We start from the raw sequence: 22,530 nt of genomic DNA, 5'->3' as shown, positions 1-22,530 counted from the left end.
GATGTTTATGGTGCTACTTGTTGTAACATACATTTCCCCGAGAACATCTTTTTACATTTTACATTATATAAAAAAAAAACTATAAAAATACACTTACTTGCTAATATTCCAGTGACTCTACATTTTAGGTAGTACATAAAAAATAGTACCAATGAAAGTTTTTTTTGTTTTTTTGTGCCAAGTGATTTGTTCTTGAAGAACATGAACTTTTTTTGGGAGACAGGTTGGTAGATCTTTACTTTGTTCAACCAAACCCTGCCGAATGCTCTACTTCCCTGAACAGGCAATAATTGCTTCTCTTTAAACGAACACGTTGCCTTGGATCGGTCGAGTTGGTCTTTGAAAAGCATTTGTAACCGTTTGTTATAAAATGCGTAAAAGTAGAATATAATGATCTACACAAGTATCACTCGAAATTGTGTGGTTTTCCTTTTACCTCGTCGACAAACACAGTCGGCCATTTATGGGAGTCAAAATTTGGACTCCCATAAATGGCCGGCCGTGTTAGATCGCAAAGTAAAAGCACAAACCACGCAATTTCGAGGCAATTGTGTGTGGATCATTGTATTCTACTTTTAAAACATCTTTCTAACCACATGCATTTTATAACAAATGGTTACAAACGCTTTTCAATGACCAACTCGACCGATCCGAGGCAACGTGTTCCTTTAACCAGACTGTGATGCTCCATGCCAAAACGAGGCATTTCCAAATCTCAAAACTGGGGTATTTGCTTACCTAATTCATGAATAATGTCATGAGCTGCAAATAACACCTCGATAGGGCCTATACAGGGTGAGTCAAAAGGAAGTTGACCGGGATTGGTGATGTTTTTCAAAACAAACAAATGACACTCAAAAGTTCACTAGCACTCTCTCCTGCTCATTTAAAGTGAAGGTACACGTTTGGTAATTACTCAAAACAAATATTAACTTAAAAACTGACTTCGTAACGAGCATTGGAGAGCTGTTGATAGTGTAAAACATTGTGGGAAACGACTTCCTCTAAACTAAAGAGGTAATTTCTCACTAAAATAATAAAAGACTTCTAGCTAGAAGTCTTTTATTCTTATCTGAAAGCACACAAATTCTTCCAACAAGGGTGTTTTTTCTTTCATCATTTTCTCGTAACTTCGATGACCGATTGAGTCCAAATTTTCACAGGCTTGTTATTTTATGGTTATGATGGGATACACCAAGTGAGATGACTGGTCTTTGACAATAACCAAACGTGTACCTTCCCTTTAATAAAAAAATTAAAAAGGGATCAAAGAAATTGATCATTTCTAAGAGATGTTATGCCTGTTTTACTGAAAGCATTCGTGTAGCTGTCAATGGAATGTTAATGCTTGACTGAAGGGCAGGGCAAAAATCTTAGTACACAGCTAAAAAGCTTACTTTACATTTGTTTTGTCGAGTACTCTCTGGACAGCTTGGAAAATGAGTACCTTTATTAAAACAGACATACGTATAACTCCTCTCAGGAATGATCACTTTCTTTCATTCTTATTTCTAATAAGCATAGCAGGAGAGAGTGCTTGTTAAATATGCTTTACTGAACTTTTGAGTGTCATTTGTTTGTTTTGAAGAAAAAAAACATCACCAATCCTGGTACACTTCTTTTTTTACTCAACCTGTATGGCTAAAGTTATGTTTGTCTTTCCTTTTAATGCCATTTCATTAGTACTGAAAGCTGCCGGCAAAGGAAGTCACAAATGTTCATTTTGAAGACAGGAGATGAATCTTATTATTATTATACATATTTCCTCTTCACAGAAGTTCATCAATTGGTTTTGGTGATGCTTTTACCAAACTTCACATTTCTTGGCCGGGTTCATGTAGCTGTTGACAGGGCAGTTGAATGCCTTGGCGAAATCCTTGCTGTTCTGTGGTGCACCGATAGCTCTGTCAATAAACAAAAGAACAATAGAACTAGATAGCTTAATTGGTAGAACACCGGCACGTACAACAGAAGTTAACGGGTTGAAACCCTAGTCAATTCTTCTTTGGTTACGCCCAAACTTAATCAACATAGGAGAAAATGATGTATCACCCATTTTAGACAGCCACTCCAGAGTCCGTGGAACCAAATTCAGCATTATGAACATGAAAAGTTTGACGTCTGAAACGGTTAGGAGCGACTGGATGCACTAGAAGTCAAAAGATCGACGATTGCAATCGTCTGCAAGAGCAGCTTGCCTGTCTGAAACCAAAATTGAATTGGGTCGACCTAGAGTTGATCCTAATCTATTTGGTTCAGGGTGCCTCCGGCGTGCCTGTCTGAAATGTGTTTTAGTTGGTAGTCCGTGAGGTCACAAGTTCAAATCCTGGTCAATTTGTCTTTGTCTACTTGTACCTCCAAAATAATATAATCAACAACAAAAAAAAGAGGTGGAAACTGCTTTCAAAGATGGTGTAGTTATGAGAATCAAATGTCTAACTTGCATCCAATAACAGCAAGACCTTTGACCTTTAAAGGCAGTGGACACTATTGGTAATTGTCAAAGACCAGTCTTCTCACTTGGTGTATCTCAACATATGCATAAAATAAACAACCTGTGAAAATTTGAGCTCAATTGGTCATCGAAGTTGCGAGATAATAATGAAAGAAAAAACGCCCTTGTCACACGAAGTTGTGTGCTTTCATCAGATGCTTGAGACCTCAAAATCTAATTCTGAGGTCTCAAAATCAAACTAGTTGAATATTTTGTAATTTCAAATACAATTCGGCTTTTTGCTGTGACTTTTGAAATGCTTTTAATAAAACCAATAAATAAACCAATAAAATGTTACTTCTTTCTCGAAAACTACGTTACTTCAGAGGGAGCCGTTTCTCACTTTGTTTTATACTATCAACCTCTCCCCGTTACCAAGTAAGGTTTTATGCTATTAATTATTTTGAGTAATTACCAAAAGTGCCCACTGCCTTTAAATGATGAAATAACTTGTTAATTGTTAGTTGACGTTGAAATTTGTTAACTGTACCTGTATCTTCCAGGACTATGAGGATCTGATAGTATGCTGGATGAAATTGCTTCGGGACGACTAATTCTGCACCAAACCTAGGGCCATGAAAATATATACAGAATTCAGTCAGTATTCAAACAATGTGTCTGAAAAAAAAAAGATCTACATACAACAGAAAGGACTCTATTATATTCCATGTAATTAAGTTAACGTAGGATCCTGGACTATCACAGCTTCACACTCAGTTTGTATTATGCATTCTCCAGAAGATGAACCTTGCACAAATAGTATTGTGACCTGTGACATTGCATGTTAACAAAAGAGCCACCAAGCCTGGACTTCCTGCAGGCAAGATTTGTAGAAAGCCCAATGGAAAGAAACATAAAATCCTATATTTTATTGCACTGTCCAATTCCTATCACATTTTGATATGATGAAAGGGGGCACGTCTCTAAACTTGTCCAGTTTTTACTTTCATACATGTAACTCTTGGGTTGATGTGGAAATTATGACACAAAATGTCAACTTTCTGTGCAGTATCTTGCCTGCCAGACTAGCCAAAGAATGTACAACGCCACACTCACTGTAAACAAAGTTCGCACGGTCTATAGACCCACTTCATATGACGTCACAAGACCCAAACGGCACCCGCACCCTTACTGAAATTAATGAAGACCTATCACTGGCTGAGGGTTATGCGCTGCGCGTACAGGCTTGCACGTTTCCATCGTTTGACCTCAGCATTTCAAGGGATATATTAGAGCGAGTTCACTAATAAAACATTACATTATACTCCAGAATACAAGTGTACCAATATAGTATTATTACAGCGACTGGAATCGATCCCTGGCCAAAATGCTTGGGCGACCTGACAACAAACATACACAAATAAACTTCATAACGATGTCATGAAACTATATATATTTGGTTTGCGATAACACCATGTGTGTATCTACTTGCCAGGTAGAGTTTGTTCTTAGAGAAGTGTCTTTCTTTATTCTACTACCGCCGAGTAGATTTATCCGATGTTCGAGAGACATCTCAGTTCTGAAAAGAAATGTCCTGCTTTTTAACTACTAACCGGGCGGAAGGTATAGAAAATTGGCTGGGACTACTACTTTAGCTTAATATAGACGATGTGACCTATGTTTACATTCAAACCGCCCTCTGTTGAAAATACACTGTATACGCCGGGCAAAAAGACACGTAGTCATGGTAAGATTGCATACACTTTCTAGCTGGCTGCCAAAACACAAAGGTTTTGCCCGGCGGTATGCGCGCGAATCATGTTATGGTTTTCGTGTGATGTCAGAGGTCACATCGTCTATAGGATCGTGATTAACTGCACTTGCGGAGTAAGTTCTTAAATTGGTCTCAACGTGAAACTAAATAAGAATGAAGGAAAGATTACTTTGGTTATTCTGAGCGTTTTTTTAATTACCTGTGCAAAAGACACGAAGAACATTTGATCCTCTGTGAGATCCAGCCCTGGAAGACGAGGCTGTGGAGGTGCATTGTCCTTAAACGCCTAAACAAGGATAGAAAAGCGAAAACCAAAAGATAAAACCAAAGTCCTTGGGTTTCGGATGACCACATTCATTAAAGCGCACAACAAAGCATTTTGTGGGGAGTCGTCGAAGACAGCGGTTAACAAAAGCGTAATGTAAAGCCTGGCGAATTTTGTCGTCACAGGGCTGTTTTCGCAGCGAATATTTTGCAGGAGTTGATCACAGCTCAACTAATGCGAACTATTCAATACGAATTTGTGACGTTAAAATTCGCTTTGCATTTGCATTCGCATGAAGTATGAACCGGGCTAAACAAGGGTTGGAAGGGGTTACATTCTCACGGGGACAGGCTCTGGAATTCACTCCCTGAAAACCTCAGGGAAATACATAACTTCTCCATTTCTTCAGCAGCAACTTAAGACACACCTGTTGCCACTTGCTTTCCCTACCACTTGAGAATTCCCTCTTTTCCATCTTGACCGGCGCCTTTGAATGGTTTTACACCAGATTTAGTGCGCCTCTATAAATGCTGTGTAATTATTATTATTAATATTATAATTCAATCATCAAAATACTAACCTTAAATGACTCCTTCAAGCCGCCATTATCAGCAATGTTTTCACCCTGAGTTTGTTTACCAATAAGCTGTAAGAAAACAAAAAACATAATATCCATTAATAATAAGGATTATAAAGCACTTGTAAAGCCTGTCTAGATCAAACAAGACATTTCTCACATCTGTGCTCCTGAGAGATATTGTTGGAAGTGTGGTATACAAACATAACACAAGTTCATTGTGCGCATAATATAAATGAACATAGATAGAGAGAGCTTACGAAATAGAGATAAACTAACAGACTCCTTCATGCCAAAAGGAAGATTCATCAAAATCATTGGTCCAGCTTCACTGATTACCTTTTAACCCAGAACTATTGCACTGGAACATTAATAAAGTGAGTGATGTCAAGTGTGGACCAACGAAAACGTGGAGAAGTGTAATGTGACAATGAAATGTAAATTCATAAATACCTCAGACTGTTTCGCTATTTCTATTGGTGGAGAGCGCGTCACGTGGGTGTGTATAAACCTTTGTTTATGACCGGTAAAAAGTGTTAATTCATGGGTGTGACACGCGACCTAGCACCTGTTCTTATAAGACAGTTTCTTCATTCCTATTGGTCGAGAGCAACAGCTGAAACAGTTGTGCCACATCATGCGATACGCGCGACGCGCACAGCATTCCCTTATAAGGAGTTGTTTACCCGAGGGTGGCGGAGGGCTTTAACATTTCATAGCTGGAGGGGTAATGTGTTGAAAGAAATCATTTAACAATTATAATTTTTGCATTTGACCGAAAAGGTATTCATGAATGGGAATCAAAGTGTGTTGAATCGGTTTTCAACTAGTGGTTTAAACCCGCCGAGGCCTGGTTCTTTATTATTTACCTCGACTTCGTCGCGGTAAAATTATCAAGAACCAGGCCTCGTTGGGATTAAACCACTATTTGAAAACCTCTTCACGACACATTCATTCCCTTATTTAAGATGAAGCTAATAAATATCCTCCCTCATCAAGGTGTGAAATATACCAAACAACTGCACTATTCTGTTTTCTTTGAACTTTGTCCAATTCGTGTGACGCAGCACCAAATAAAAGTGGTTCGGGGGAACAAAAAAGAGCAAGGTGCCCAGTGACTTCAGGCCCTGCCTGACACAGTGGGTGCGTTCGATTAGCTTCCCTGTGTCGACATTCGGGTGAGCCCCCTGACAAGAGCCAATCAAACGATCACTCGCACTTTCGTGGTGACGTCATGCACCTCGGGCCAGCCCCAAGTGACCCGTTCCTGACCGGGGTGAGCCCCTGGAATGACGTCAAAGCTGTTCGAACGTACCGGGGGTAGATCAGGGTTGACCCGGGAAGCGCACCCTCTTGTGAAGATAGTTCAACCAAGGTACATGCAGCAAGTAAATCTTTGTAGAGTGTCATGGCAGAGTGGTTAAGAGCTTCAAATTTAAGTTCTGGTGCTGATTCACCGGAGTGTGGGTTCGAATCCCGGTCGTGACACTTGTGTCCTTGAGCAAGATACTTTACTATAATTGCTTCTCTTCACCCAGGGGTATAAATGGGTACCTGCGAGGGTAGAGGTTGATATTGTGAATTAAAAAGCCTTTGGAGCGATATGAACTGTTGCCTAGGTTGTATCCTCCCAAGGGAGCTGAGAAACATTACAAAAAAAGGGATGTTATTGGCCCTATGACCAGGGCACTAATGTACATGCAAATTGGTGCGATTATTGAGAAATGCGCTATATAAGAATTATTATTTGTTTTTTGTTTGTTATACGATTTCTACGTACATGTTCACCCGTTTCGGGCATAACGAATCCAGAGTACTGGTCCACGATACACTGTGCTCTTTCCTTGAATTTGCTGATGGAATTGTTTCCCCACCAGGTTTCCAAGTTGCCGACTTTGTCATACTGTCTCCCTGCAGAATGAATAATCACAACTCTGAAATTAAACCTTGCACCTTTTAAATCAACTACCAATGCTGCTATGAGATCGTTCAGACACAGTACTTAAGTCAGTTTAACTCACGGTTCAACCTGATCAAGTTCAACTCTGTGTGTCTGAGCGGTTCTATAGTTAGTCCGAATCGAGTTCAACCCACAAATAATAAACCGTCCAGGGAGGGGGTTTATCTTTAGACCGCTTCGGGTTTATCTTTTAACACTGTGTGTGGACAGAATAAAAAAGACCACATCCGGTTTAACTCTGAACAGACGACCCATTGACCTCCGTAATCATTACGTAAACACATGGTGACCAATGAACAGGACAATAAACAGGATGTTAGAGTAACAGGGTCCCGTTTGCTTTGACCTCTTAAAACCAAAGATAAACCGGACCGGGTTTAACTCTGTGCTCTCTGAACAGAAGGGGATTTTATTTTTACGACCACCCCCCGCTGCTCGTAAAAGTTAAACCGGTTCGGGTCTAACTTAGTACGCTGTCTGAACATACCCAATGATTAAAGGAAGGTTACAGAACGTTATTTTTTTAACAGGACTCGGGAAAGTACTGAGTATACGGTGCTAACACACATCAGTGTATGGGTAAAAACAAGAATTAATGTTGCAGAATTGGATTTTGCTAATAAAACAGTTGCTGGCAGTGTGAGCGCTTTACGTAATCCACCATATACATAAACCAACAAACCTGTAGAAGTTTAAGGTGGATCGGCCATCTGGGATGCAAGAATACTGTGAAACACCGATTACAAATTTATGCATGACATTGATGCAAAAGTGAAATGAATGAAAATGCTCACTGAGCGATAAACTCTAAATGGGAAATTGTATTTATTACTCATCAAATAACGACATTTCAGACAGAAATATTTCAAGGGATGTTTTCTACTATCATCATCATTATAGAACGTGGAAGTTTTTAGTACGCCTAAATCTGTGATATAAAGTATTTTTTTCTTACCAAATCTGTAATGTGCCTTTAACAATAATAATCAAACAAAACGTACATGAACAATAATTCTTTTTAAAGCCATTATACACTTTCGGTAAACAGTATTGTCCAAGTCCTAGACTTCGTGTACCACGACTTGTGTATAAAATAACAAACCTGTGAAAATTTAGGCTCAATCGGTCATCAGAGTCGGGAGAAAATAACGGGAAAACCCACTCTTGTTTCCGTGCGTTTCGCCGTGTAATGACATGTGTTTAAAATAAATCCGTAATTCTCGCTATCGAGAATTGATACTGTTTTAAGGTTTTCTCAGAAAGTAAAGCATTTCATGGACCAATATTTGTAAATTATTTGTAAATCTGTGAACCTTTTTTATTTTTCTGTACCGAAATTGTATAATGGCTTTGACAAACTAGAAAGTCATGACTGCAATATGTTTTTAAAGAATCTAAATGTCCGTACCTTGGTCATCGAATCCATGAGTGATCTCGTGCCCAATGACCACACCAATGCCGCCGTAGTTGGAATACCTTCATCAAATACAAACATCCATGTTAAAATTGATAAACTTCCCAAGATGAATTCAAGACTTCGAATGCACTTTAGCAAAACCTAAGGACATTGTTTTTCTTCTTCAAATTCAAAGTCTCTAACCAAGAAATGAAGGAGATTGCCTTGTTTTTGATGCCTCTCACAGTGCCAACTTTGTCAACATCCAACTTTTGAACTGGGATTTTTTTTTCTTTCTTCATATTCCTAAATTCTCATCAAGACATCCAATAAAAACTTTGTTGTATTTTGACCTTTTCACCAAGGCAAAACTCCTGTATGGAATGCATAAAACCATTTCATAATGACATTAAATGACATTCAAATTTGGCTCTGAAAGTACCAAATTAAGTGACTTTTACACCCTTTGATTCAAAATTCAAGACTTCTTGTAAACGTTTGTTCACACTTTTACAAGTTCTTTTAGGAAAATGAGTGGATTACAAAACTGAAATTAACTTAAGAGTCCCTCTTTAAAACAGAGGAAATAGGGTCAAATATCTGAAATAATATTAGTATTAAAAATATTGTAGGAATGGTAAAGCATTGATTGATTGATTGATTGAATTTATTCGGATAAAAATACAGCAAGAACATACTCAAAATACAAACATGTACTTAACAACAGGAGAAAAGACAAAAAAACAAGATAGAAATACTGCAGAAAATTATCCAAGGATAGCCCAAAAAAGCCAATAACTTAGACTTATTTCCATTGGGGTCCTCTATTTCCCTCTGGGTCTAAGAGTTTAAGGTGACAGCTAGATTCTTTCTTACCATGGCAAGTCATGATGGTAGAATGGTGGTTGTAGGATCCCGGCCGGAAACACTGAAAATGGTGTAACAAACAAAAAGACACTGAAATACAATGCGTTCAGATGTTACAGATCATCTTCTTTAAACCAGGCCAAATTTCATGGCTCTGCTTACCGTAAGCAAAGAATTGGCGCTTACGGAAGCAGGAAACTCTCTGCTTACATCAAGCAAACTTCACGGGTTAGCCAGGAACTTAAGTACACAGCCGACTCATGTGCTACAGAAGTACTCGCGTAGCATCCACTGCAGTTGGTCGCCTGCAAGTTGCCTACAAAGTTTGACAAGACCGTTAAAGGGAAGGTACACATTTGGTAATTACTCAAAACAAATATTACCTTAAAAACTGACTTGGTAACGAGCATTGGAGAGCTGTTGATTGTATAAAACATTGTGGGAAACGACTCCCTCTGAAGTAACGTAGTTTTTGAGAAAGAGGTAATTTCTTGCTAAAATAATAAAAGACTTCTAGCTAGAAGTCTTTTATTCCATCTGAAAGCACACAAATTCGTCCAACAAGGGTGCTTTTTCTGTCATCATTTTCTCGCAACTTCGATGACCGATTGAGCCCAAATTTTTACAGGTTTGTTATTTAATGCTTATGATGGGATACACCAATTGAGAACACTGGTCTTTGACAATTACCAATAGTGTACAATGCCTTTAAAGGCATGGTCTATTAAAGTATGCCTGATGAACAGGGATAATAATGTATATTTGGTTTGCGGTAACACCATGTGTGTATCTACTTGCCAGGTAGAGTTGTTCTTAGGGAACTGTCTTGCTTTATTCTACTGCCGTGGAGTAGTCTCCTGACGATGACTAGAGCTAGCTAGTCGAAACGTTGAGACCAATTTCAGAACTGACTCTGCGGCAGTACAGTTAATTACGATCCTATAAGCTAAAGTAGTAGTCCAGTCTAATTTCTATACCATCCGCCCTGGTAATAGTTAAAAAACAGGACAGTTCTTTTCAGAACTGAGAAGTCTCCCGAACCTCCGATTATCTACTCCACGGCAATAGAATAAAGCAAGACAGTTCCCTAAGAACAACTCTACCTGGCAAGTCGATACACACATGGTGTTACCGCAAACCAAATATACATTGATACCTCACCATGCAATGCCTCAAATCCTATATAGGGATAATAATGTTGTTAAGCGCCTTGATCCAGCTTGATCGCACGCTATGAAAGAACCAAGTACTATAACTATACTATTATTTCTACTATTAAATTATTATTGAACTATTACTATAATATGGTGCACATTGGTATAAGGACATGCACTGAAACAAAACGTTGTTGTCGAGTATTGGCGGGATGTGGGGCGGAGAGGGAATGTACATGTACCTTGCCTTTAAGACACTGGACACTATTGGTAATTGTCAAAGACCAGTCTTCTCACTTGGTGGATCTCAACATATGCATAAAACAACAAACCTGTGAAAAATTGAGCTCAATTGGTCGTTGAAGTTGCGAGATAATAATGAAAGTCACCTGGAAATAGAATTTTTTTTCTTTCAAACATAAGAGTATTTGCTTACGAACAATAAAACAATTTTTTTTAGTAATTGTTTGTCACGATTTATATGTTTAAAAAATATATAAAGTTGTTTGGGGGGCTGACTCCGCCTACCCCTTTTGTGACGTCAATCGAGGCAGACTTTGCCTGCAATGCGTATAGTAAACACACGTGCAAAGTACATGTACGTCCAAGTCGTGAGTTGGTACATTTCAAAAAGTGTTTTTCTGCATTCAGCAGCAATACACCTGGTCGGCATTGCCGGAAAAAAAAAAAAAAACTTACAAACTCACGACTTGGTCCGTACATGTACTTTGCAATTGTGTTTACTCTACGCATTACAGGCAAAGTCTGCCTCGATTGATGTCACGAACAGCGCCCTCTCGGGTCGGGGTCTACTCTTAAATTTGTAAATAACATAAGAACTGATTTTTTAAAACCTTATTTAACTGTTTATTCACATTCCACTCAAAACACATTATTATTAGTGACAAAAGCGTTATTTTGAAAAAATACCACTTCCAGGTGACTTGAAAGAAAAAACACCCTTGTCACACTAAGTTGTGTGCTTTCAGATGCTCGCTTTCGAGAGGTCTCGAAATCAAATTTGTGGAAAAGTACTTCTTTCTCGAAAACTACGTTACTTCAGAGGGAGCCGTTTCTCACAATGTTTTATCTTATCACCAACTCTCCATTGATCGTTACCAAGTAAGTTTTTATGCTAAAAATTATTTTGAGTAATTACCAATAGTGTCCACTGCCTTTAAAAACTGTACTACCCACAGTAAAACCCTTGAAAGCTGTTGACGGCGATCTACGTATTCTAGTACGAATAAATTAGCTCACCTATCATATTTTCAGTAGGATTGTAAAATGCGTTCACCACAGCTGGGCCAGAACCAAATCTGAGGAGAACAATAACGAACCCTGACATAATTCTATTATGGAAAAAGCACAAAGCGCACAGGCAAGCAAATTAAATGTGTTATTTTGTTCACAAATTGTACATGTGATGTGGAAGTGTCGTGGCCGAGCGGTTAAGAAAGAGCAACGAATTCAAACTCTGGTGTTTCTGATCAGCAGAGTGTGGGTTCGAATCCCAAGCCGTGACACTTGTGTCTTTAAGCAAGACACTTACATGTGACCATTGCTTCGTCCTTCGGATAGGACGTAAAGCCGTTGGTCCCATGTGTTGTGTAACGCATGTAAAAGAACCCAGTGCACTTATCGAAAAGAGAAGGGGTTCGCCCCGGTGTTCCTGGTTGTGGCTGCTTAATGCGCCGTAGCACCTTGTAAACCCTTACAAGGTGCTAAATAATTGGGTCTCAGAATTCATCACTGCAATAACCTATCTTTCTGAAAGTTTGTATATACTCAGCGCCTTGAGTACCTTGTTGGGTAGATATGTGCGCTATATAAGACTTCGATATTAGTTTAAATGGTAATCTTCTTCCGGTAAGCAAAATTTTATTGTGCTTAGCTACTTTTTGTGCATTAAGCAGCTCTATGAAATTTGGTGATGGACTCAACGTTCTTGATGAAAATACTGCAACAGTTTTTTGCTGAAAACTCATCATGAAGGCACTGTGTTCAACTAAAACTTTCAAAGGTGACTTTAAGTTCTGTATCACTGGTTTATGACCGGTTTCTTATCTACAGTTTGGATCAAGATAAAGGCATACCCTGCAAGCTAGGAGCAATTGGGTGTGTGCACATTAAGTCAACTACTTAACCATGACCTTTGTGCAGTAACGCACTTTACTCGAAGGACTCGTTTAGACACCTAGTCAACCATCAGTACCACGTTATAGAACACTCTTTTACCTTCCGCCTTTTTGCTATAGTGTAACTGGTTCCCTTCTGCGCTTCAGTTGTGCGTTGGTTCTCTGCTGTGCCACGAGAGTTTTCTATACCATACGGTTTTTCTCCCTCGGGAAAAAAAACTCAAACACTTTCGATCTTTGGCTGTGCTCCGTGGTCATAATGAGTTGATGTGGCTGGCAGCCAAAGGCGCCCTTGCATGCTACACGTTGTAGCCGCGTCCTTCGCAATTCAGCTCTTAGCTGCGAGTAAGGATGATTAGCCCCCCAAATTATTATTATTATTATTATTATAACTATAATCATAGACGTTAAACCAATATTTGTATGAGAGAAAGTGGCTGTTGCCAGCTTGGCGTTTATTCCTGCTAATGTGCAGAGTTCCCTTCATGGGAAGATCGTCTAAACAAACAAACTGGTCCAGTGGACTAAATGTGCGCACTCGAACTTGCTCAAAGCGGTCCGTGCTTTATGGAAAGGTTTGCGGTAACACCATGTAATGACTATCTCTATGAGTTGGGGTGGTTCTGAAAAGAACCAATTGTCTCAACTCAATGTTTCGATCAGTATTCTCTGATCGTCTTCTGAACATCTTCTTTTTTTTCTTTTTTTTTTCCTTCAGAAGACAATCAGAGCATACTGATTGAAACGTTGAGTTGAAACCAACGGTTCTTTTCAGAGCCACCCCAACTCACTTAGAGATAGTCATTACATGGTGTTACCGCAAACCTTTCCATATCCTATTTCCACCATGCAAAGTTTCAAATCCTACCGGTCCATGCTTACCTGTCTTTCTCCACTGGTTTCCGAAGAGATGCAAAGTACTTATCCAAGTCTCTCTTTAAGTACTTCATGTTGTTCTCAAAATACTTATCCGCTTCCATGTCCAACACCTAGTGATAAGTAAACAGTTTCAAATTCATGATTATCTCAAACCGCTACCTAAATATAGGATTCGAACTGCCTTTAGCTAACGGGCAATCTCGGTGGTCTAGTTTGTAAAACACTGCTCAAGAATTGCTAGGTTGTGGGTCCGAATGCCACTTGAGTAAAATGCCTCTAATTTTTTTCACAGAACTCGGGAAAGTACCGAGTACACAGTGGTAACACACATCAGTGTAAAGACAAAACCGAAATAAAAACACATCAGTGTAAATAAACAGTATCTCAACCCAGTGATGCAAAAATAAATCTTACATGATGCTTTTCAACAAATCGCTCTTTCTGTGAATTTGTAGGACCCATTTTACACACGTTTATATATAGAGCACCTTGTAAAAGTTTACAAGGTGCTGTGGCGCACATATGAAGCAGCCAACTGTGCAAGAAACAGTGAACAACAACAGGTTCTCGAATAAAGATAAGTGTAACTTGGACACCGTCGGGGGGTCGGAAGACCAAAACTCTGCTGGATCGATGGACCCACCAGGTGGAGTGGCCTCATCAGCATGGCTGAACTAACTGCTGCGACCCTACAGCGAGGAAAAATCACTTCTGCACCAGCCACACAACCAAGAACAAGTGGGCGATTGTTTCGTCAACGGGCAGCAGCCTATGACGACTGATGATGATGATAACTGGGTTCTTTTACATTTATAATAATAATAATAATATCGAAGTCTTATATAGCGCATGTTTTTAACAAATAAGGTACATGTACTCAAGGCGATGAGCATATACAAACTTTTAGAAAGATAGGTTATAACAGTGATGAATTCTGAGACCTAATTATTTAGCACCTTGGTTTACAAGGTGCTACGGCACATATAGCAGCCACAGCCAGGTATCTTTTCGATAAGTGTACTGGGTACTTTTACATACGTTACAGAACACATGGGACCAACGGCTTTGCGTCCCATCCGAAGAACAACGTTAAGTTTCTTGCTTAAGGACACAAGTGTCACGGCTCGGGGTTCAAACCCAAGCAACACATTTCTGATCAGGGGCCAATTTCATAGAGCTGCTTAAGCAAAAAATTTGCTTAAGCACGAAAATAGCTTGCTTATTTTACACATGTTACTGGCAAAAATTTCATGCCACATACATTGCTTGTGACTGGTAGTTAGCTATTGTTTACTTAGCATAACAATTGAGTGGAGTCTTAGCTGGTAATCTGATTTTACGAAGCAAGGTATTTTTTTGCTTAAGCAAAATTTTGTGCTTAAGCAGCTCTATGAAATTGGGCCCAGCAAATCATGATCCGAGTGTGGGTTTTAGTCTCAGTCAGTAGGCCTACACTCGAGTCCTTGAGTAAGACACTATCCATTATTACTTATTCCTTAGGATGGGATGTAATAACCATAAAAGCCGTAGGCCTTTGTCATAAATAAGACATACCCCTTTGTAGTAGTCGTCCAGTTTGGTATCGTTCAGCATCCAGTCTGGATAGCCAATGTGAACTTTCATAGCATCAGCCTAATACAAACATCGGAATAAAGGACTGCTCGAAATTATTAACATTTAGACAAATGCACAATCCGTAGTATTTTTCAGGACCCCCCCCCCACCCCACCCAAAAGTGTATAAAAGAAAATGTATAAATCTTCTGCTATTGTATTCATAAAGTGCAGAATGCAACCTGGGGCTGACTTCACAAAGATCTAAGATCGCAACTGCAAATCAACCTTAGCTGCTAAGAAAAGTGTGATGTCACAATACAAATCACCATGGTGTAACTAGTCTTGCAATGACTTTTAATGCTTTGTGCAATCGACCCCATGGGCCCAATTTCATAGAGCTGCTAAGCACAAGCAGCTACGCATAACAAAGTTATGCTGACCAAAAAAAGGTTATCAGCTAAACCAGCACATGTACAATTTATGGCTGGTACCCTGGTCATTTCTGCTTAGCAGACCAAAGTTCAGCAATATCCTTCTGCTTAAGCAGCTCTATGAAACTGGGGCCAGAGCCACGAAACGGGCCAGGCTGAGAGAGTGAAATTGTTGCAACACAGCCCATTCACTGGCTTGATTTGAAATCTAATTCCGCTCATGATTCATGCATGGGAAGTTTGACGTGGGATATTGTAGCAGCTGCCGATTGACCGGTAGAGGGCGCCAGCACGACTCCTCTTCAGAGCACTGCTGGCCACCCCTCTGCAGGCCGATCAGGGAAAACTGCTTCTTTGAATCTTCGCAAAACTTAGGTTATTATGAACTCTGACCTTTTCAGCAGCAACTTTTTTATCTTTTTCATCCATCCAATCGTTTTTACTTAGCATGCTCTTGAAGGCTTCCTTCAAGTTGTTGACCATCTGAAGTGTCTGAAAAAAAATATTTGAATAGAAGCTAGTGTAATTATATCAGACGATACAAAATCGTGAAGATCACAGATTTACATAAAACCTACACGGTCTAATGATGATGATAGTAGAAAACATCCCTTGAAATATTTATGTTTGAAACTGCATAGGCCTGTTTGATTTTAAACAAATAATCTAATTTCGTGTTTGGAGTTTATTGCTCAGGGAGCGTTTACTCATTTCTGTTTTTGCATCGATGTCATATAAAATGTGTAATCGTTTTTTCACTATTTTCTTGTGACTCAGATGGCCGATCAATCTCAAACTTCTACCTGTTTGTCAGTTTATGTACTCAAACTTCTACAGGTTTATCAGTTTATGTATATGGTGGATTACATTAAGTGCTTTAACACTGCCAGCAACTGTTTTGTTAGCAGAAACCAATTCAGAGTCCAGCTTTCTCCAGAAGTCAATCAGAGCATACTGGTTGAAACGCAGAGTTGAAACCAACGGTTCTTTTCAGAACCACCCCAACTCATTTAGAGATAGTCATTACAAGGTGTTACCACAAACCTTTCCATATCAATTCTGTAATTTTCCTTTAAAGGGAGGGTACACGTTTGGTATTTGTCAAAGACTAGTCTTCTCACTTGGTGTATCCCATCATAACCATAAAATAACAAGCCTGTGAAAACTTGGGCTCAATTGGTCATCGAAGTTGCGAGAAAATGATGAAAGAAAAAACACCCTTGTTGGACGAATTTGTGTGCTTTCAAATAAGAATAAAAGACTTCTACAGTAGCTAGAAGTCTTTTATTATTTTAGTGAGAATTTACCTCTTTCTCAAAATCTATGCTACTTCAGAGGGAGCCGTTTCCCACAATGTTTTATACTATCAACAGCTCTCCGATGCTTGTTACCAAGTCAGTCTTTAAGTTAATATTTTTTTGGGAGTAATCACCAACATGTACCTTCCCTTTTAAATACCAATATTTAAAGGTCTGTACCTTTGCTTTTGCAGTTGCCGGGAAGTTTTCTGCCACATAAAGCCGGCCCGTGGCATACACGAAGGTACCTGCCTGCACATTCCCGATGCATCTCTTCCATCGTGCAGTACTTGTCGTTGTTCCGTATAATGTGTTGGTTAAAGCCTGTGAGATGTCTAGGAACCTTTGTCCGAGCAAACCGATATATCCACTGACCACTTTCCCGACGAGATAGTTTGCAACGACTCTGTTTTAAAGACATGGAGAGAATATTAATACTGGGTTCTTATACTAAAAATTATCAGACAAGTGCGAGTGGAAAATATAGCGCTTCTGCGTCCCATATCCAACGCCGCCGAGTTTAGTGTGGGCCGCAGACGAGCTTTCCTTTTTCGTATTCCACGAGCCCACGTGTTATAACAAATCTTCCAGTTTAACGTGCAACACTCAAAGTTTAAAATTTCAAAACATTATTTCGCAACGAACAGCATGCACGCACACAAAGTAGAATACGGAGCGTGACGCATTGACACTCACAATACGCACTGTGCAATAAAAACAGAGGAAGTAGTATATATGTTTTTATCCCCCTTGTAGTTCGAGCATCTGATTGGTGGACTAGCGCGTACTAGAAGATAAAGCGTTTTATCACACACCCCTAGGGCCGCATCAAAGCGCTCACAGTATTTTTTCCTCCAAGATATTAGGAGTTGCCTTTGAAGTATGAGACCTATTCCTTATTATAGCGTCATATAATAGTTTACAAGGTGAACACCGGGGCGAACTCCGTCTCTTTATGACAAGTGCACAAGACCAATTACTTATTTTTTGCATAATATAGTAGTTTAAAAGGTGCAGTGGCAAATATGCTGCTGATCAGACCAGGGACACCGGGCGAAAGAGGTTTTTTTTTTTTTTGCAAGATATGTGGAGTTAAGTTTTGAAGTATGAGACCTATTCCTTTTTGTAGCATCATGTAATGGTTTACAAAGTGCCGTGGTGCAATATGCTGCCGATCGGACCAGGAACACCGAGGCAAACCCTGTCTCTTTCTGATCAGTGCACTGGGTTATTTTACGTGCATTGAAACAACCCATGGTCCCTATGGCTTTACGCTCCATTCAAAGAACACAGCAATAACGGTCACAGGTCTTTAGGACACACGTGTCACAATCGGGACTTGAACCCACTCTGCTGATCAGAAGCACCAGAGCTTCAGTCCAGGGATTCAAATCAAATCCGCTCGGCCACAACATGCAATAGTGATGTCAGACTTGATGAACGGATCATGATGTTCCTTTGGTAACAGATGGGTTTCTTTCTTTGACGATGCAAGCTGTGGCTGCTCAATGCGCAGCAGCACCTTGTAAACCGTTATAAGGTGCTAAATTGGGTCTCAGAATTCAAAACTTCAAACTTTCTCAAATTTGTTTAAGCTGTGGCTACTTAATGCGCAGCAGCACCTTGTAAACCATAAGGTGCTAAATTGGGTCTCAGAATTCAAAACTTCAAACTTTCTCAAATTCGTTTATATACTAAGCGCCTTGATACCCTTTTTGGTAGATACCTGCGCTATATAAGGCTTCAAAATTATTATTAATACTATATTCTCTTTGATATATGTGTACCAGGTGACAATCTAAAGTCAGTAACGCAAGATGGCAAATTAAAGGCACTGGACGGACACTATTGGTAATTACTCAACAAAATTGTTGGCAAATTTTCACATGTTCTTGAAGCGGTTACGCTATTTAAAGGCAGTGGACACCATTGGTAATTACTAATAAAACCTTAGTTTGTAACGAGTAATGGGGAGCTGTTGATAGTATAAAACTCGTGAGAAATGGCTCCCTCTGAAGTAACGTAGTTTTTTCTACGAATTTGATTTCGAGACCTCAGAATTAGATTTTGAGGTCTCTGAAAGCACACAACTTCGAGTGACAATGGTGTTTTTTCTTTCATTATTATCTCCAACTTCGACGACCAATTGAGCTCGAATTTTCGCAGGTTTGTTATTTTATGCAAACGTTGAGATACACCAAATGAGAAGACTGGTCTTTGACAATTACCAAAGGTGTACAGTGTATCTTTAAACGAAAAATTTCAAACAAGAACTAAATAAATGTAGCCTCCCACCCACCTCTTAGGCTGGTCTCCAATCCACTCTGTAACATTCTTTAGAAAGTCTGGTGACATATTAATGATGCGTTCATCGTCCGGTAGAGGTGTATCTTTCTCGTTTAGTAGCTGGTTGAAGTACGAGTCCCAGTTTATCTTAAAAAAACGGCAATAACCATACTTAAAGGCACTGGACACTAATTACTCAAAACGACTGTTAGTATACAAATTTACTTGGTAAACTGTGGTAACGAGCAATGGAGAGCTTTTGATAGTATAAATTATAGTGAGAATCGGCTCCCTCTGAAGTAACGTAGTTTTTGAGAAAGAGAAGTAAGTTCTCACTGAAATTTTGAATTGAATTTGAGACCTCAGCTGAAGTACATGTATCTGAAAGCGCCTAGACGAGGGTGTTTTTCCTTCAATTGTTCTCTCGCAACTTGGACCACCAATTGAGTAGAAATTTTCACAGGTTTGTTATTTCATGCGTATGTTGGTATGTATGGGGGGTATGTACTGTTTTTAAAATGTCATAAAACATAGAAAGAAATGTACATCAAAAATTAACTGTTGAATGATTTCAATGCTACCCTGGGCGAGCAGTAAAGAGCATCGGACTGAAGCTCTTGGAGTTTTGACCGGTGCTCTGGTGTTTTAACTGGGCTTTGGGCCAGATACCATTTATAAAGGTAGGGTATACCTTCGCAAATTACTCACAAATTAGTGAACATACAAACTCACTACATAGGTAAGAAGCACTGCAGCTGTTGCTAATAAACAGAAGACAATTCCCTGGGGTCGATTTCACAAAGGTAGTCCTAACTTAGGACTAGTCCTAGGCAATGCTAAGAGATATAGGACCAGTCCTAAGTTAGGATGAGTTACTGGTCCTAACTTAGGACCAATCCTATCTCTTAGCAGTGCTTAGGACAAGTCCTAAGTTAGGACTACCTTTGTGAAATCGACCCCTGGAAAGTTAAGTGGTTGTAGGGAGAGGAATTCAAACCATTTTAATCTGAGAAATGTTTTATGCGTTAAAAATAGTTCTCAGATTGTGTATAATAATATTGGCTTCTTATAATATAGTCACTCAATGACCCACAAGGCGCAAGGTATGTGGAACTTTGTTTGAATTATGAGATAGCACCAAGTTATGGTTCACAAGGTGCTGTGAACAATATGCTGCCAATCCAGCCAGGAACACCGGGGCGAACCCCTTCTCTTTTGATAAGTGCACTGGGTTCTTTTACGTGCGTTACAAAAGACAAAAAGATGTGGAACTTTGTTTGAATTATGAGATAGCACCAAGTTATGGTTCACAAGGTGCTGTGAACAATATGCTGCCAATCCAGCCAGGAACACCGGGGCGAACCCCTTCTCTTTTGATAAGTGCACTAGGTTCTTTTACGTGCGTTACACAACACACGGGACCAACGGCTTTATGTCCAATCCAAAAACGAAGCAAGGGTTAAGTGTCTTGCTTCTAAGGACACATGTGTCACGAATGGGACTCGAACCCACACTCTGCTGACAGAAACACCAGAGTTTGAATTCGGTGCTCTTAGCCGCACGGCCACGATACTTTCCACTTGCTAGATACTTACTAGAGGATATGCCGTCCCCAGCTCCTGAAGAGTGAAGACATTGTACAGTTTCTCACTGTCTCTCCTCTCGGACTTTGGAACAAGCATCTAGAGAAATAGAACCCTGAATAAATCATTCAAAACCATTCACCTACTCCTAGGTCTGAAACAGGGTTACTCCCTTTACTAAGCTTGGGCGATATCACGATATTATCGAATATCGCGATACTAATTTGGAAGCGATTTCGATATCGGATCGATTTGGTTTTAATCGAAATATCGATATATCGCGATATATCGCGATATATCGCGATGTATTTCCTAGCTGAGACATCTTGCACCCCAAAGGTTTGGAGTAAAACCAAAAGAATAGGTCATTAGAACACCTCTCTTATGCTATGACTGTCTCTTCTACAACTTTCACTGGGAGTTTGAAGACTGATGATGTCAAATTTAATTAATCGCGATTATATCGAGTATCGCGATATATTGTCGGCGATATATCGTGAATAAAATAAATCGATACCGCCCAAGCTTACCCTTTACAGTCCATGCAGATGTAGGCTTGGGGTGTCATCCATTGCCGGTAGAGCAGAAAGCACTACCTCCCCAACTTTACGAAGCAATCATGGTCAAGTGTATTGCCCAAGGACACAAGTGTCAATACCAGGGCCTAATTTAATGGCTCCGCTTACCGTTAGCACAGAATCGCAACTTACAGAGGCAGGGAATTTCTGTGCTTACGGCAAACATATTTCATGGGTTAGAGGCGATATTTGGCTTTTGAGAACGCGTACTGCACGTTACTAGGCATTCTACGCTTACACGGCTAGCGCAGAAATTAGGCACTTGCACGCAAGCGGGGAATCGTGAACAAAAGGGCATAATTCGAGGGTACGAAGAGCCATGAAATTGGGCCCATGAAATTGGGCTTCAATCCGGTGCTCTAAACCGTTAGCCCGGTGTGGCGGTTTCAATCTTCCGCCGTGTTCAGTTTTCCGGGTGACGTAGCCAGACTTTTCAGCACGTTGTTCGAACGGTTTTAGCTTTCCGGTGTGTTCAGTTTTCCGGGTGACGTAGTCAGACAAAAATACTGCCTTCTCAGTGACCCCAAATTGTTTCTATTACGATTCTTTTCTGTTTAGTCACATTCTCTTGCCCAATATTTACACGTATTCATGCATACAACTTTAAGCAGGTCACACTGCTTGTATAAAAAACAAAACCCATTTCTCATTTTAACAAAAATATAAAGTTTTGTCTCTCATAACGATCCACGCGTTCGCCGCTCGTTGTACTCGTGGACGCCGCCATGACAGCTACCGGAGAGTATAAACACGGATGACCCAAGCTGACCCAAGCTACTATTTTTGATTGCTGTGCGCAGGCATCGCATGACGTAATGTAACCGTATTTGGTAATATGGAAAACTGAACACGGCGGAAAGTTGAAACCGCCACACCAGGACACGCTATAGAGTATTTTAAGAAAAGAATAACTTACACCTGCAATAGCGGTTTCAAAATCCATGACTTCTTGCATCTGTTCACTAGCAGCTGCTGATTCCGCTCCCAAGGCCACTGCTATGTCAATCATGTATTTCATAAAAGCTTCCTTCTCCTGCAATAAAAATAGGTACTTATATTTTGCATGTTGTGGCACTGGCGTTTCTGATCAGCATACAGGCAGAGTGTCTGGATCAGTCATGACACTAAGTTTGTATCCTTGATGGGTGGCATGGCTGGCTTGTGCGTAAAGCACTCCCCTCTCACCAAGGTGACCCCGGTTCGGTACCCAACCAGGGCTATATGTGAGTTGAGCTGTGCATTGATTCTCTGCTGTGCTACGAGGGTTTTTCAGACCATCCGGTTTTCCTCCCTCGGGAAAAATAAAACACTTTTGATCTTGGCTGTGCTCCATGGTCATAATGGGTTGATGTGG

At 39.9% G+C, this 22,530-nt stretch overlaps 1 protein-coding gene across 1 annotated transcript in view; it reads right to left on the bottom strand.

Annotated features, from left to right (window-relative positions):
* Positions 1 to 1,192: 1,192 nt before the first annotated feature.
* Positions 1,193 to 22,530, bottom strand: part of LOC117302720 (neprilysin-1-like) — a 35,205-nt gene continuing 13,867 nt past the window's right edge. The window contains exons 8-22 of the mRNA XM_033786721.1: positions 22,093 to 22,209; positions 20,611 to 20,697; positions 19,029 to 19,162; positions 16,910 to 17,135; positions 15,825 to 15,923; positions 14,999 to 15,076; positions 13,448 to 13,554; positions 11,688 to 11,746; positions 9,283 to 9,334; positions 8,419 to 8,486; positions 6,831 to 6,961; positions 5,054 to 5,119; positions 4,408 to 4,494; positions 2,985 to 3,061; positions 1,193 to 1,904 (exon numbers count right to left, since the gene is read on the bottom strand). Coding sequence (XP_033642612.1) covers positions 1,805 to 1,904; positions 2,985 to 3,061; positions 4,408 to 4,494; positions 5,054 to 5,119; positions 6,831 to 6,961; positions 8,419 to 8,486; positions 9,283 to 9,334; positions 11,688 to 11,746; positions 13,448 to 13,554; positions 14,999 to 15,076; positions 15,825 to 15,923; positions 16,910 to 17,135; positions 19,029 to 19,162; positions 20,611 to 20,697; positions 22,093 to 22,209 — 1,488 coding nt within the window. The 3' untranslated portion in view covers positions 1,193 to 1,804. The remainder of the gene's footprint in view (positions 1,905 to 2,984; positions 3,062 to 4,407; positions 4,495 to 5,053; positions 5,120 to 6,830; positions 6,962 to 8,418; positions 8,487 to 9,282; positions 9,335 to 11,687; positions 11,747 to 13,447; positions 13,555 to 14,998; positions 15,077 to 15,824; positions 15,924 to 16,909; positions 17,136 to 19,028; positions 19,163 to 20,610; positions 20,698 to 22,092; positions 22,210 to 22,530) is intronic.

The sequence above is a fragment of the Asterias rubens genome, chromosome 18 (assembly GCF_902459465.1).
Source record: "Asterias rubens chromosome 18, eAstRub1.3, whole genome shotgun sequence".
In the NCBI taxonomy this organism is placed as follows: Eukaryota; Metazoa; Echinodermata; class Asteroidea; order Forcipulatida; family Asteriidae; genus Asterias; species Asterias rubens.
This window is presented reverse-complemented; position numbering and strand designations above follow the sequence as displayed.